The sequence below is a fragment of the Tenebrio molitor genome, chromosome 3 (assembly GCF_963966145.1).
Source record: "Tenebrio molitor chromosome 3, icTenMoli1.1, whole genome shotgun sequence".
NCBI classification, from domain to species: Eukaryota; Metazoa; Arthropoda; class Insecta; order Coleoptera; family Tenebrionidae; genus Tenebrio; species Tenebrio molitor.
The window spans coordinates 13,090,436-13,108,134 of record NC_091048.1 but is presented as its reverse complement, the minus strand read 5'-3'; the positions used below and the strand labels follow the sequence as shown (position 1 = coordinate 13,108,134).

Sequence of the window (17,699 nt, the reverse complement as noted above, 5' to 3'; positions counted from 1 at the left end):
TTAAAATTGGCAACACCGCTTAGTCGCCTTCAAGTGGGTCTACGCGCCAGGCCACTCAAAGCGCCTTATCTAGTTAATTCGTTTTTTGGTAGGTAATTTTTTTAAATTTCATATAGTAATATAATGAATAAAGGATGGATAAAAGGGAAACGTATAAAAGTAGTAGTTTATTTAACGAGTTTGCGTGTAAATTGGACCTTTTTTGGCATGAGTGGGCCAGTTTAAAACGCGAGTGAAACGCGTTTTAAAGGGCCACGAGTGCCAAAAAAGGCCAAATTTACACACGAACGAGTTGAATACAACGTTTTTTTATTCGACTAGCCTCTTAAAAGCTCAAAATTCGCTTAAAATCTGTAAAATTAGCTTGACGTTTCGTTTTGACAAGTTGTGACATTTATCAAAATCCGTTCACACAAGAGAAAATTCTCAAATTCTGACAGTGTCGAACAAAAAACATTATTAAGATTTCAACGATTTTAATACTTAGTACGGTCGGTGGACAAATAAAACTGGGACACTTAAAATTGAATCTACGTAAATCAGACCATTGAATAGTCAACATATTTGTCAGTGTCTATATAATATGTCATACCAAAGTTAACCTATTTGTGAGAAAGCCCTAATTAAACGATGCAAATTTGTAAATTTTGACTTATGTGATTGTCATTTTTGTCCCAGTTTTATTTGTCCATCGACTGTACATATTCGCTAATTATTCAAAGTGGTAAGTTTTTTCTTTGTACTACGTTTTTCATGTTGACAAGCATTCTTTTTATTTTTACTATAATTATTTAACACTATATTGCTCATAATTAATGCCGCAAGGACGTATATTTTTTCACATGATGTTCCACATTCGCATACAACACTAAAATCAACATAAAGGTTATCTGATTTTATACTTTTAATTGCTAATGTGGTTAATACTCGTACTTTTTGATGATTCTTTTTGCTCAAGAATTGTTAAATACTTCTTCAGCACCAATTTATCTCACTGTTTTTGATTCAAACTCACAAAAACACTATCTAACAAACGTAGACTGATGAAGGAATAGACCCACACGCGACGTTGCCAGATTTCTAACTTCACGGCTTGTAAGTAGAGATGGCTGTGCCAAGGCCCAAAATAGACACCCAACAAAATCTTCTAGTGTGTTGCAACTACTTGAATGCAAGAAAGTTAGTAGTCTTACTTCAAAAGGTAGAAAAACATATTATATGCCAAAATATCCCAATTTACACACGAACTCGTTTAATGAACTACACTCACCGGCACAAAAAGCGACTCATTATGATTTCTTTAATAAATAATCTTGAAATTATATTTGTGCTTATTTTTTTTTTTATAATAGTTAAATTGGGATATTTTCAATGATCGGGAGTGCTATGGTCACCATGGCAACCGAATTGTTTTGTTTAAATAAATAATTGAAAAGTTTGCGCTACTTCCATGTCGTGTTTTTGTCCGTTGTTTCACGTGTTAAAATTTTTAATTTGACAATACGATATACTAATTCAAAATACTGTTCAAATTTTGACAATTTTTTATAACATAATTTTTTTTTTCTAAAAAATAACTTTTATCATTTTTCATTAAAATCTTATTTCCTGTGTTTAATATTTTGTTTGTCGGATATTCTTTGGCAAAGAATAACTTAAATAGCACCTACCAATACAACATGACACCAAAAAAAAAAATTCAAAGACAATGAATTACTTAAAATTCAAAGTGAGTCGCGAGGTGAGTCGTTTTTTGTGCCGGTCAGTGTACTAATTTGTTGTATATGTTAGAATTTGTATTAAAATGTTTAAAACTTAATTAGTCGTTTCTAATATGTATATTTTTTTTAAATACGAGTAAGTATCAATTTAAATCAAATATGCAACTAGTTATACAGAAACTAGTCAGATGTGCAACTTGTTATACATTAGTTTGGCCTAACGCTCGGGCAGCGCCACTTGAGCGCATCCCCGAAAATGTAATCCCACTTGACAGTCTTACTATAGTTTAATTGTCTGTGGCGGCACCCACGAAATATTGGGTGATTCAAAATGATTGTGGCCAAGTATGGCAACTATGTACGAAAATTTATGTGGCAACTGTGTGGGTAGGGTAGAGTTGATATTTCTTTGACAGTTCATAGTCGCGCAATTTTGAAAACTGTCAAATCAATGTGTAATGATATCAAAAAAATCAAATGCACGCTTATGAAATGTCATACAAATGACAACTCTACCTCATCCACACAGTTGCCACATAAATTTTCGTACATAGTTGCCATACTTGGCCACAATCATTTTGAATCACCCAATAGTGTTGCTATGACACGTCCCTTTTGACAGTAAAACCTGTCATTAATTTTATAAGAAAAATAATGGACCGTTCCACTGGTTTTCCTAATGTAAATTTGGTTTTGTCCATTTTGTCAATTAACTGTCTACTTGACAATACCTATCAAATAATTTTTTTAAATGTCACTGAATTCTAACCTTAATTCTCATAAGAAAATTTCACACTATAAAAAATGTGTAAAAATGTCTCAATTTTATTCTGACAGTTCCCTTTTTTTGGAACCAACTGTACATGTCACAAGAATACAAATACTATTATACCGTGCGATCAACAATTATTTACATCAAAGAAGCCTTTGAGATTTTAGACGTAGGTATGTCAAAATCTAGAGAATCTAGACGTTCAAATGCTCTGGAAGTATTTTTGATTGCATATATTGGCTGATTTAAAATGATTTGGATAAATATGGCAACTATACTGGGTGCCCCAAGATTTGCGGAACAGCTTAGCGATACGTTGTTAAGTGGTCTCTAAAACATCAAGTAAAAATGTTTTAAAAAAACGATCTTATTTTTTGTAGAAGATATGGATATACCGGGTGTAGACTGGATTTTGGTATCTACATAGGCACTTTACGTGTAAAAGTAAAAATCCTCAGATATTGGCTCCCCTAATCACTTTAGAACTAAGCCTTAAATACAAAAATTGTAGAGTTTTAAAAATGGTTTCCAATTCTTACCTTTTTGTTTTTTAACATCTTCCGGAAGTACACAATAATGTAAAAAAAATTGAAGAATTTGTCAAAATAGCGATAGCAGTGAAGTGTAACCGAGGTGACAACCGAACTCGTTGCGTTTTGTCAAAAAATGAATTTTATTGCTGTCGGGAGTCATGGAAATTACTATTTTATCGATAGATTTTTAATATTTAATTTTTCATGTCTAACAGAACCAGAAGGTGTTAGAAATTAATTAGAAAAGATTTAGATACACTTTTTTTACTCTACAACTTTTGTATTTAATGTTTTGTTGGAAAATAATTAAATAATAATAAATAGGGGAGCCAATATCCGAGAATTTTTACTATTATTACACGTAAAGTGCCTATGTACCAAAATCCATTCTACACCCTGTATGCGACAACATTTAAAAACATTCTATGTATCCCAATCATGACCAACTTCATTCATATTCGCTTCGCTTCTATATGGCCGTCTCAATTTTGAATTTTACATGCAATCAAATGTTCCCGTTTGATGGACATCTACTAGCGACCTCCCCTCAACAAACAACCAAACTACAAATTATGAATTTGACATTACAATCAAGGTCAATGACCTCATTTTTATGTTATTACTGTTATTAGCCCATTTAACGAAAACACGAAGACGAAAATGTTTGATTTATTTAACTACCTAGATGACAACACTAACAAAACACATTTTTAAACGTAAGAGCAATATTTATAACCATTTATATCTTCAACACTTTTCGGCTCAGTGGTTTACTATTTAAGCTCAGAGTCTTCAAAGAATCCGTTTTTTCTACACAGATATTATTGAGGACTGGTTTCACAGCCGTTTTAATAATAATCTTGCAGGCTGCAGCTTTGTGTTGTGCACAGGAAAACACAGAATTTTGAAAGAGATGATCATATAGCAAGTCATGCAACTGAAGACATGGTTTCTCATACTGTAAAAATGGTAACAGTTTTTGTGCTATATTTGCAATTCTTTCAATAATGCCCACAAATGCATTATTGGGATATATCAATCGACCCCGATCTTGAAGGGCTATTAATCTTAATAATGGTCCTGGAATGGTGGTAGATAAGAGTGGAACAAGACATTCATCACAGTGAAATTGGTCTTCTAACTTCTTAATTATGTATCCTGAGAGAAATGCTACTGATGCAGAAAAAATATTATTCGCTGGTGTAATATTTTGGCTGAGACTTTGTATGCTGGTTCTAACATCAGTAGGCAATATTAGTTCTTCAATATTTGTAGTCACACATTCTCCATAAGTTTTAGAAGGAATCTTTGCTTGACTAATGAAATTAATATTTTGAGCAGTATTTGCTGATGAAGATGCTTTTACTATTCCACAACGAAGAATTTGTCTAATAGCATAATCTGCTGCTCTTGCATCTGTCTGATCTTGGGAACCACCTTTTAATCGAATATGTGAAAACATACCTTCAATGGGATCAGAACTAAAAGACCGAGGTAAGACGTAATAAAAGCCTGCCTCATTAAGTAGAAATTTAATACACATGTAGGTGCTTCTTGATGTAAACTGTAACGCATGTGCAGTTTCATTGGTAAGTCCTTTTAAACCAACATTTGCAGAGTTCTGTTGAATATCATCAATATAACTTGGGAATGTTGTATTCAACCATTGAAGACGTTCATCAGACACATGTATATATGGTGCAACTGCACTGTCAAGAGAGCGAATATAATGTTGCCTATTGGATACATTATGTACTTGAAAAAAATGATACATATTTTCCATATAAGATATTGTGCTGGAGACTTCTAGAAAGCGGCTATCACCTGCTTCTTGTAAAAATTTTAGTGAAGCAGTTACAGTTGGTACAAATATTTGAATGGCCCTTAAAACATTCATCTTTTCAAAGTTAGATGGAAAAAGGTGCTTCTTAGTTAAATATCTGACAGGTTTTACAGGCATATCCTTTTGTAATTCATGGAGTATTTTCAGGTAAGATGCTGAAATTCTACCTTCTGTAGAACACATGTCATGGTCCAAAAATAAATTTCTGGCATTTTTTAAAGCATGACAAAAGTCAAAGCTTAAAAACAATGGAAGTTGTACCATAATGGGATGTTCAATTTGAATTTTTAAAGAACCATTACCAAACTTTTTGAAAAGAGCAACATTTGTTGAAATGTTGTCTGTAACCAATCTTAAAACAATGTAGCCACAGTCACTTAAAAGTTGTAAAACATTCTTAGTCAGTGAATACAACTCATTTGTTGTTAAAGATCAATGGAAGAAATATCCTGCAGGTATTGTATATTTGGTTGACAAACCATGAATAACAAAACAAAGCATTTTATTCGCTATTTTAGGTTGCTCACCAACAGTCTTTGACTTTACAGTGTCAAGGCCATAAATTTGGTCTTCGGACCGACTATAATGCAGTTTTGGTCTTATAGACATATCATCCAAAATTAATGAACAGACTCTTTCAATTGGTTTTTGTAATTTTGCAATTTCAGCACTCAAACGATTCTTAATTAATTCGTTTTGTCCATTATATTGACCGACGAATCTTGAAATAGTCGCCTTTGATGGTAGTTTTATCAAATTACTATGACAAAATTTGTAGCTTTTGGGTGAACAGTACCTCCAAACTGTACACAGGCGGATGGACATTTCAGAGCACCTTGGTACTGCTTTATGACGATTTTTTATTAAATCTAAAAGGAATATTGACTTCTCGTCTGAATTACTTGCATCTTCTACAAGTTTTTTTATATTTAAATCCTCGAAGTCTTGTAATCTTTCTTCCAAATCTTTAATTTTAGATAAACTGTCCAAATATGTTTTCTTTGTTCTTTTTAACTGTTGTTTTAAAACTTTACATTGATATTTCAGATCCTCAATTTCTTTATCTTTAGGACTATCTTTAGGTAGGGATGAAGAAGCAGGATATACGTTTTGGTGGATAGGGTCTTTTGGCTTGGTATTTATAACATCAGTTGGAGCGTTCTAAAAAAGATGTTATATAATAATTTGTGATCGGAGGTTGTTTAGAGGCAAGATGAGTAGTGAAACAGTTTATGCTGTTGTCATACTTAAAATTATAAGAGCATTTTAACGTAAGTTAATTTTGAACACATTTTGTTTTGGATTTGGTGAATGCTCGAATGAATGTAAGAGGATGGAAAAGCTCGACAGAGGAGGTGGGACAGCTCCACGAAGTGAAGATGGACAGCTGATTCCGAAGGTCGATCGCTGGTTGCGGCTGCGAGAGAGGTTGGGAGGGCACGTAATGTACTATCTGACCCAGGTTTTTTCGAGACACGGAAACTTTCGGTCCTACTTACACAGAATGCACAGGGTCGACGACGGAAGGTGGGACCGACAGCGACTATAAGGGGGTCATTCACGAAACTCGGTAAAGCTCTATAAAGCGTTGCAAATTCAAAACCGTGACAACCGACATTGTTGAAGCATTCTATTTGTCGTTACGTTAACGGTTTGCAAATTTGAAAAGTTTCGTGAATCTCCCCGTAAGGATCTAGTTGTTGGGAGACGCCCGAGAATATGGTAGAGAAGACCATGGCAGGTAGAGATAGAACTGGAAGGAGAAAGGAGACCGTCAGTATGGTCGAGAGCATTCTCATGGGAAAGGATCGAGCACGAGAGAGCCACAGCCAGCGAGGAGAGAATGGAGAGGAGTGAACGGCGAGACGCAGCGTCAACGAGAAGACATCTGCTACGGGAGAGACGAGAGCGCGGATGGATAGGTTTGAAGAAAGACCGACGCCAGAGAAAAATCGGACAGGCCGCGTCCCTGAACCAATACTGAGATGTGGTCGCGGGAATTGAGCCGAAGAAAGGAGGGGTTTTAGCCGGTAGGAGTCCGGCACTACCCGGCGCGATAGAAACTAAGATTCTTAAATTTAAAAAAAAAAGTGTTTCAGAGTTCCTACATGTTCTAAATATAAAAATGTTACTTACAAATGCAAAATCACTTTGACAAATATTGTTTTGCAGGGAAGAAGCAGGTTCGTTTTCGTCTTGGGATTGGGTCAGATGATGGGGTGGGGCAAATGAAGTCGTACAAACAGCAACAGGATTCTAGAATAATTAAGGAAAATACTTTGCATATTGTATATATATTTTGAATCTGAATTCTTACAAATACGAATGGGACAGCATCTTTAGTGACTCTCATTTTTTTTGAAGATGTTACATGTTCAGTTGTAAAATGTTTTGAACATAAAACAGAATAATCTGTAATTTTGCTGAGATCTATAATAACATTTAATAAAGTATCTTCTGTAAGAAATTTTATTATTTAAGAAATACCACAAGATCCTTTAAGAGAATTGAACCATTTGTTTCTCTGATCGGAATCGCTTGGAAATTGGAAAAACGGCTTTTCCAAATTCCCACAAATAAAACACTTTCTGACCATTTTCTTAAAAAAACAACTCAATAGTCCCGAACTTAAATAGTTAATAATCAATGAGCAATATAACAAAGAACAATAACAACACTAAACACAAAAACAACGAACAATAAGGAAAAGATTCACGAATTTATTTTCAAAGCAGCAAAAGAACAGAGGTTTTTGGCTTCAAATTCAAAATGTCATATGTCAATTATGTCATAAAAATTTTCGGTGACAAAATGAAATTGTCAACTTGACAGAAGATGGCGGCACATGATGTCCATTTCATGGACTACTTTGCAGGAACAAATTTTAGCTAAATTGAGACGGCCATATAGAAGCGAAGCGGATATGAATGAAGTTGGTCATGATCCCAATAGATTGCAAATATTTCATTTTTGTTGTCTCCATGGAAATAAGCAAGAAAAATCAAAGCCATGTTGCCATACGTTATTTGAGGTAAAACCGACATAAAATCAGTTCTTGTAAATACTGGAAATAATGAAGTAAATAATTGCATACCTGATCATAATCATTCAGAATTCTTATAGCATTCGCTAATAAGTAATAACAAACAGTCAAAATCTGTTTTAATATTTAAGATAAATGAAATCAAAGCTGCACCTTTTGAGGCCCCATATCTTCAAATCTAAGAGATATCTATATAATTTTTTAATTATTTTACTAATTATTTCCTAACATTAGTCGACATTGCCCCCCTGTGTTGTTCCGCGAATTTTGGGGCACCCAGTATACAGGCTCATTATAAATTATTGTCCCATCGCAGTTGGCGTTGAAAACCCACACAAATTTTGGATGTGCCACAACCTCGCAATGTTACAATGTTACTAGACATATTTCCACTACCGTCGGTAGCGTCACCTATCGGCGATGCTAGTCTCACTCATGTTATGAGGCTTGCGGCACATTCAACTACGTCACCAACGCATACTGCGATGGGACAATCATTTATAATGACTAGCATTAGGCGGAAAATATGTAGTTGCCCAATTGGCGCTCCCCACCAGTCCGCGGCAAAAGTATGGAGTAAATTCATTAAAATTTAAACAAAAATTTTTTTCAAAAAATCTTTGGACGGGTCAATTTTAGTTTATAAAAATACATATTTTAATACCAAATAAAATTTCAAGCAATCATTTGTTTTCGAGTGATGACATCATCAAAAAATTTTTTAAATAGAAACCCCCTAATTTATTTCTTGATTTTGATAGCCCTTTTAATTGTCTAAACGGCAGTACAAAAATATTGTTATCTTACATAAGGAAATTTTTGAGAAAAAAAAAAAGTTGGAAAACAAATTTTATAACGAACAAAAACAAGTCAAAAAATCAAGTAGATAAATCAAACAGTCAAATGGTACTGTCAATTTCATTCGTATGTTATTTGTTTTACAAAACGTTTTCGAAAATGGCTCATTTAACAGAAACACAACGTATAGAAATTTTAATTGTGATTTGGTGCTGGGATAAAACTAAAACAAGAGGAATTTCTTCATAGACTTGCTTATTGTCAACAAGCTGAGGGATGGCAATTCGAACATTTAATTCCATCATTTTAAGTACTTAGTAACACAGTTCTTGACTTGTTTTTGTTCGTTATAAAATTTATTTTTTCCAACTTTTTTTTTTCTCAAAAATTTCCTCATGTAAGATAACAAAATTTTTATACCCCTGATCAAGAAGTACTGTTTAAGTTGACAATACAATTAAGAACATTTTTTTATCCGGCTATTTACAACACTGCAACCGGATATGTTTTATGGGTGTATTTGACAGATATCTGACGTAACATTAATAACGACAAAATGGTAGGTCATGAGAGTAAAAATTAACGACAAAAAGAAATCAAAGTTGGAATTCGGAATAATAATCTAATAATAATTAACTCAAGGAAATTCTCAAAATGCTCCCTACTTTGCTCTAAACATAAATTAACTCACGATTCACCAGCATGTTTAATTTAATTAGTCAAAGGAGAACGCACACTTTATATGTAATTCTAAAGACCACTCAAATGGGGATATTATGATATCAATCAACGCGTCTTGAAATGACAAATATTTGATACCATTGCGCCAAAACGCTAACTCTATAAATAAAGCCGCAATCTATAATTGAAAATCAAAAACTTTCATTTAGTTTGTATGAGTGTGAAAGAGAGCGGTAGATACCCTTTTCAGGTTAGTTTTGGGGACTCCATAAATAAAGATAGTTATTTACGGGGGCAATTGACTTCTTAAGAAGGTTCACAGTAGGATGTATAATTGCAAAGATGACACTGAACCAGTACAATGCCTTTAAAAGGGAATAGCCGAATCCGTAATCCCCCATAAACTACAAATGACAGTTTTATGAAGTCTTCTGACAGAAATCAGTTGGAAAATATTTCAAGTTTTATCGATTTTGTCGCTTTATTAATCGAGTTACACATTTGGCGCAATGATATCAAATATTCGTCATTTCAAGACGCGTCGATTGATATCAAAATATCCCCATTTGAGTGGTCTTTAGAATTACATATAAAGTGTGCGTTCTCCTTTGACTAATTAAATTAAACATGCTGGTGAATCGTGAGTTAATTTATGTTTAGAGCAAAGTAGGGAGCATTTTGAGAATTTCCTTGAGTTAATTATTATTAGATTATTATTCCGAATTCCAACTTTGATTTCTTTTTGTCGTTAATTTTTACTCTCATGACCTACCATTTTGTCGTTATTAATGTTACGTCAGATATCTGTCAAATTACATACCTACGTGGATTACTAAATAAAATCACATTATAAATGGTATCAAGTGGTCAGCGTAATTAGTATTCTTGGTTGCGTACAAAATAAATTCAGAAACAAACCTTATGTGACTTGCCCTGTATATTATGGCACAAGTTTATAAGGAAGCCTTTAAAGCACGCGCGACGAGTTTAAGAGCACGACGCATAGCGAAGTGCTTTTAACGTCGCAAGTTCTTTAAAGACCCTTATAAACGTGTATCATACGCTATTTTTTATTATACCTGCACTGCAATCTGAATATTAAAAAAAAAAGTAAATTGAAATACCTTTTCCGAAGCAATCTTTGTCATTAATCGTTGATATAGAAATGGTCAATTGTTGTTGTTTCGTTGCCATGTATATTTGTTATAAATTGTGTATAAATGTGTATTTCTATTTATCATTGTTCAAAACGTAGGTGAATTTGTTGTTACCTAAGCGACCTTAAAGCTTTAGTGTTTTAAAGGCCCTTTTTCGCAGGCATTTTACTGTCAAAAACAGGGATTATGATTCAGGTATAATAAAAAAAATCTTATTACGAATCAATATTTTCCAATTACCACCCAACAAAGTACAGTTGGGAGCACGGAATTTCGCACACCAATTTGTATGTCATTAAAAAAAACTATCTAGTCTAAGCTTTGTTGTCATTATAATCAATCATGACATATGTGATTATGACTGACGTTTCACCTAAACTGTCACGAAAATGCCGCCAGTATCCCATTTTAATAAAATTATGTCAGTGAAATGTATAATGTGTGAGAAATTCCGTGCTCGCCACTGTACATATACAATTCAGTTGTACCATCGGTGGACATTAAAAGCTGGGACAAGACGACAGTTGTATAAAGTCAAAAATTACAAAATTTGTATCGGTTAAATTTGGTTTTTTACGAAAAGGTTATAAAAATTATGACGGGGTCAATGACGTTTATTTGGCAAAACCATCAAGTTAAAGTTCAGTTTGTTTGAATGATATTGTTTGTTTTCCCAATTAAATAGTTGGTAATTATTCACAGAATCGGTTTTTTGGTAGTCAGAACAGGTAGGTAACAAAAAAACATTGAAACTCGACGGGGTAAGAGTTGATTGCATGCAAAGAGCGATGTATGTGTGACAATAGTTAATCTGCAATTTGGGACAAAGCGAAAGTTTGATACACAATGAAAAATTTTTGGATGTCCCAGGTTTTAATGTCCACTGATGGTACGGTCGGTGGACAAATAAAACTGGGACACTTAAAATTTAATCTGTGTAAATCAGACCATTGAATTGTCAATATATTTGTCAGTGTCTATACAATATGTCATACCAAAGTTAACCTATTTGTGATAAAGCCGTAATTAAACGATGCAAATTTGTAAATTTTGACTTATGTGATTGTCATTTTTGTCCCAGTTTTATTTGTCCATCGACTGTACCTATAAATTAGAACTTACAAATTTATTGTTTGTTTACTTACTTGATTGTGCCCACTAAATAATTTTTTCGCTTTTATGGCAGAAAAGTCGCTCTTGGTATCAAAGAAATACACTTGCTGTTGCATGTTTTGTACAACATTCTTCATCAAACTCAGTGAAAACTGAGTTTTTCCTGAGTTAGGAAGTCCACAGATTTCATAAACATTTCCAGTAAATAATCCTCCATTCAATATATGATCAACACTAAAAAGAAATGAAATTTACAATTTTTCTTATGTATGAATGACAAGTTGTGACATTTATCAAAATCCGTTCACACAGGAGAAAATTTTCAAATTCTGACAGTGTCGAACAAAAGTATGCAGTATTGAATCGCAAGGGCGTAGCAAGGGGGGGGGGCAGGTAGGCCCGGCCCACCCCAGAATAAAAGTAAAACACATTAAAAAAAGATACATCTGCAATATCTATCTATCATTTCTCTGTGGTTTAAAATCTGGCCCACCCCAGCAAAAAATCATTGCTACGCCCTTGTTGAATCGCATAGGGACTATTTTCCCGTCGTTGATTGGTCAAAATGAGAAATAAATTTACACCAAGGCAATGCTCGATTTTTGATAACTACTGTCAAATTTTGATATTTCATCGATTTTTTTGTATCAAACGCGTCATTAAATTCTTATTAGAATACCACTACCGCAAGTTCCTTTATGACTTAATTTTGCTTGGAATGTACTGTCGCGAGCAAAAAATTCTGGTCGTCAATGTCATTTCAAAATTTGGTTAAATTGTAACAAATTAAAAAAAAATCCTTGCCTGATTATGTCCACGTCAACAAAGTGTCAAAAAATTAATTAATCAATGTCAATTAATGTCATACAACATGATGATAGGTTATTATCATTACGACCGTTTTACAATGGAGCATTTTCCATTGCGTCAAAGCATGATTTTGACGACCTTTTTTTTGCTCGCGACAGTACTATGGCGGCCAAAAAATTTTGGCCGTGAGTTTCTTGACATTCAAGTAAAGTGTAAATAAACCTTTAGGAACCGTAACCCCACTTTCGATTCTTGTCATTTTAACAATCAATTTAAACTGTTTGAAGCTCAGATATTCTAAAAATCCGACATGAATAAACAAAATTAGAGCAATCGTACATAAATAACCTGAGGTAAACGTTCTGTGTTGTAGAAATGACAAAATAATTTTGAGTTTTGAAATTTACCACCCAAAAAAATAACGTAATCGGTAACGGTAATCATGATGACAGTAAAGTACAGATTACAAATTTTTTTTTTTTGAATTGTCAGACAATGACGGCCAAAATTTTTTGGCCGCCATAGTACTATCGAATTCATGAAAGACTTGCACAGCAAAATTTTGTTGGAGTAAATTGGGCTACATGAAAATGTCAAATATAAACGTCTGTCATTATGACAGTTCAAATTTAGCAATGCTCAATCCAACGTAAAACGTATTCAGGTTATCTACAGTGTGGAATAAAATTATTTACATCTAGTTACCTTTGGAATTTTTACACATGTAAATTTTCCTGTACCGCTCTACTTTTTTTTTCGAAGTGCCGAACTATTAGTTCTGTCAATAAATGTAATCAATCCAATTGACAATTGTTACAATTTACTAAATTGAATTAAGAAACGTTTGTGGCCACTTTCAACACTAGCTGTGACTTGCGTTTGTTAGCTCCTTTTTAATTTAAATCTAAACTTTGCATTCATATCATCCCTTCGCAATAAATCACATTTGGAATTTGGATATATATTTTGAGGTTAGGCTTTCTTTTTTTTGTAGAGCGGCATTTCGTATTTTTACAAGGGTAATGCAAAAGTACCTAGATGTAAATCATTTTTTTCACTACTAGTCTCAGAAGGCGTCATTATTGACTCTCGAACCGACCCCAGAAGTAGAATTTCTCTCCCAAGGTTTTTCTTATCCCACCTCCACCCGGCGGCTAATACTATCAAGTAATAGTGCAGTGCTTATCAACATAATTACCGGCGTCTCGCCTCCGCATTTTGACTTTTTTGTGTTTTATGTTCTGTGTCAATGTTAAGGAATTTCCTCACGATGTGACATGAGTATAATAATATACCTTTTTGAATTTCAACCACCAATGTGTTCTCTAAATCCAAAATTTTTAAATTTTTAAAAAGAGATTGGGGTACTATTCCTGTTGCTGAAATTATAAATGGTAAAATCGAAATTTTTTCTAAACACCAAAGATTTCTCATAGCAACGGAGAGTTCTAAATATTTATTAATTTGTGTATTATATGTCTGTGTTATATTGTGTGAATTTGGAACAGCTATATCTAAAAGATATGCTTGCTTTTGTTGTTTATTTAAAATAATAATGTCTGGTCTGTTATGCTGAATGTGAATGTCAGTTAAAACTGTCCGATCAAAATATAATTTGTAATTGTCATTTTCTAAACAACTTTCTGGTTTATAAATGTAATGTGGTTGTGTATCCTTTAATAAATTGAATTTAACTGCTAAATTCATGTGTATAATTTTTGCGAATATATCATGACGTTTTTTATATTCGCTTTGAGCCAAAACGGTGCAAGGTCAATAATGAACAGCCGTCACCTAGCAACAAAAGATTTTCTTTGATTTTATTGGTTAACGTAGAGAAACGATTTTCACTTTTCATAGCAACCGTTGAAAAATGAGAACTCGGATCGTCGCATCGGACCAACAAATTTAATTAATAATAATTATTAGAAAGGGTTTTAACGTATCTAGTAGTGAAAAAAATAATATATACACCACGCTAGAGAAGACAATTTTAAGCCTCGCTTCTTTATTCCCCTCGAAGCTTCGCTTCTCGGGGAATAACCTACCTCGGTTTAAAAAAATGTCTTCTCTATCTTGGCGTATAACATACTATTATTCCACACTGTACTTGACATGTTGGACATTAGTAACCAGTTAACACAAAGTACGTAGAAACGTCACACTACAACATTTTTGAAAAGTTGACACAACAACGACTTTTTACTGTCCTAGTTTTTCATGAATTCGATAGTATGTTTTCAAATTTGCCACGTTCGCCAATGTGAAACGTTCTTCATTCGAAGCGACATCTACTGCATTACTGCATTCTTAAATGGAATAGACTGTAGTGTTTACTTTAACGAGGGTGGATACAATAATATAACAGTGAGCGGCAAAAGTATGGAATAAATTCCTTAAAAATTAAACAAAATTTTTTCCAAAAAAATCTTTGGACAGGTCAATTTCAGTTTATAAAAATACATGTTTTAGTATCAAAGAAAATTCCAAACAGCCATTTGTTTTCGAGTGATGACGTCATCGATACTTTTTTTATATGGAAACCCCCCATTTTTTTCTTGATTTTGATAGCCCTTTTAATTGTCTAAATGACAGTATAAAAATGTTGTTATCTTACATAAGGAAATTTTTGAGAAAAAAAAAATAAAGTTGGAAAAATAAATTTTATAACGTACAAAAACAAGTTAATAAATCAAGTAGGTAAATCAAACAGTCAAATGTTACTGTCAATTTTATTCGTATGTGTAATTTGTTTTACAAAACGTTTTCGAAAATTCATGTAACAGAAGCACAACATATAGAAATTTTAATTTTAATTGGGTGCGGGCAAAAACTAGATAAAACTAAAACAGGGGGAATTTCTTCATAAACTTGCTTATTGTCAACAAGCTGGGGATGACAATTCGAACATTTAATTCCATAATTTTAAGTACATACTTACTAACACAGTTTTTGACTTATTTTTATTATTATTTTTGCGCGATTGTACTCTATTTGGTTGTTTACCACGTCTGTTTCCAAGATGGTAAGCTCTGTTTACTCGTTGCTAACGATAAACTCGATGGTAAGTAATTTTTGGTGTTCTAGAACGGTAAGTAAAGTTTATTCAAAATTAATCGATTATTATAATAATTTTCATGTAGACGGAAGTTGAAGACAAGATGTGGGCGCACTTTCTGGAAACTCATAAAGGTCTTCTAGTCGGCTTTCCTTGGCGCTGCAATGAAATAGCATTAGCAAACTTGCCGCGACATTGGCATTGTCAAAATTTTCATACCCCGCATTTTCCCTGTCTTCTTGATTAGGTACACATTGAGGTTGTTGGTTTCGAAAATAATTCTTCATTTATGTAGACAGAAGTTGAAGACAAGATGTTAGCACTTTCTGGAAACTCACACGGCTCTTGTAGTCGGCTTTCCTTGTTGCTGCAATGAAATAGCATTAGCAAACTTGCCGCGACATTGGCATTGTCAAAATTTTCATACCCCGCATTTTCCTTGTCTTCTTGATTACACACAGAGATCGTTGGTTTCGAAAATTCTTCATTTATGTAGACGGAAGTTGAAGACAAGATGTTAGCACTTTCTGGAAACTCACACGGCTCTTGTAGTCGGCCTACCTTGCCGCTGCGATGAAACAATTTTAGTAACAGACTTGCCGCGACATTAGAATTGTCAAAATGTTCATACCCCGGATTTTCCTTGTCTTCTTGATTTCATATTGAGTTCGCTGGTTTCGAAAATTCTTGATTTATGTAGACAGAAGTTGAAGACAAGATGTTAGCACTTTCTGGAAACTCACACGGCTCTTGTGGTCGGCATTCCTTGCCGCTGCAATTAAATAATATTAGTGAACTTGCCGCGACATTAGTATTATCAAAATTTTCATACCACAAATTTTCCTTGTCTTCTTAATTACACGTTGAGGTCGTTAGTTTCAAAAATTCTTTATTTGTGACGCACCCCACATTCAAAGTTTCTTCTACAATATACACTTCGTTTTCGGAATCACTAATATCACTCATTTTACTGCTTGTTTTTCAACACAACTGGCGATATTTGCGCACAAAAACTGCAATGGCGGTAGTTGTTTGCAGATTGCCTTAGAAACGCAATACAAAAATTGTGGCAACACGATGTGAAGGGCGTCGTATCGCATTGCATTCTAGTTAGGAATGTTTTGTAATAAATATTCAATCGCGCAAAAAATCTCATAAGCATGACGAACGTTAATGACAATGTACGGATCTCAATATTGGAGTCGTGGCAAGCTCCTCCTCCAAACAATTGTCTTCGATCCGTACATTGTCATTACCGTTCTTTATACTTAATATACTATTTTGAATTTCAACCACCTGTTCTCTAAGTCCAAATTTTTTAAATTTTTAAAAAGAGATTGCGGTACTATTCCCGTTGCTGAAATTATAAGTGGTAAAATCGAATTTTTTTCTAAACACCAAAGATTTCTCATAGCAACGGAGAGTTCTAAATATTTATTAATTTTTGTGTTATATGTCTGTGTTACATTGTGTGAATTTGGAACAGCTATATCTAAAAGATATGCGTGCTTTTGTTGTTTATTTAAAATAATAATGTCCGGTCTGTTATGCTGAATATGAATATCAGTTAACCCTGTACGATCAAAATATAGGGGTGACCGGGGCTGGTTGGACACAGGGGTAGGTTGGTACAGGCTTAATATTTCCGCTTCTAGGCTGCAGATGTCGCTGCGGCTGTGCAAGATTCTCAAACGAGTGGATACAAACCGGCAGCATCATCAATTTATTTGTTAAAAAGTTATTCGTTGTTTTCTGTTTTAGTCACCGATAAGTAAATATTTTCAATTACATACAACTTTTGATACATTATTGCATGATCTGGGATTAGTGTTGGTGGTGCCAAGTGATTAATATGTATTAATTTTGCTTCGTTGCCATACATTTAAACACACATTTAGCCTACGTTATCATGAGCTGTAACGTTTTAAAAGAAAAACATGGCGATGGGGCTGGTTGGTACATTACCGCCGGGGTCAGTTGGTACTGTATCCACCTTCCCCGAAGTTAAGCAATACTTATTGTGTTTCATTGTTATTTGTTTCATTAGATATTTATTATTATAGCCATTACAAATCTGCCATGCGAACTTATAATAAAAAATCACGTAGGGGATTAACCCCACCTGATATTATGCTTAGAGCTCTGAGATCTGTAAAAATAGATCAGCATT

The 17,699-nt window shown here is 33.8% G+C and overlaps 2 protein-coding genes and 2 long non-coding RNA genes across 12 annotated transcripts in view; 1 reads left to right on the top strand and 3 right to left on the bottom strand.

The window, feature by feature from the left end:
- The window catches only part of LOC138126098 (uncharacterized), a 404,235-nt gene that overhangs the window by 30,629 nt on the left and 355,907 nt on the right, over positions 1–17,699 (bottom strand). The gene's annotated exons all lie outside the window — the stretch shown is intronic.
- The window catches only part of LOC138126104 (uncharacterized), a 103,072-nt gene that overhangs the window by 63,711 nt on the left and 21,662 nt on the right, over positions 1–17,699 (bottom strand). The gene's annotated exons all lie outside the window — the stretch shown is intronic.
- Positions 1–17,699, bottom strand: part of LOC138126100 (DNA repair protein RAD51 homolog 4-like) — a 37,327-nt gene that overhangs the window by 9,491 nt on the left and 10,137 nt on the right. For all 3 annotated transcript variants that reach the window (XM_069041782.1, XM_069041783.1, XM_069041784.1), the window contains exon 4: positions 11,694–11,895. In XM_069041782.1, coding sequence (XP_068897883.1) covers positions 11,694–11,895 — 202 coding nt within the window. The remainder of the gene's footprint in view (positions 1–11,693; positions 11,896–17,699) is intronic.
- LOC138126101 (uncharacterized) lies at positions 3,345–7,332 on the top strand. 7 transcript variants are annotated; one of them, XR_011157621.1, is made up of 5 exons: positions 3,348–3,742; positions 3,893–4,520; positions 4,644–4,947; positions 5,017–5,324; positions 5,388–7,332. It is a non-coding gene; the product is annotated as an uncharacterized lncRNA (long non-coding RNA). The 7 variants fall into 7 exon arrangements; XR_011157626.1 differs by having other exon boundaries at positions 3,452–3,742; positions 3,893–4,250; positions 4,302–4,520; positions 5,017–7,332; XR_011157625.1 differs by having other exon boundaries at positions 3,470–3,742; positions 5,017–6,899; positions 7,042–7,332.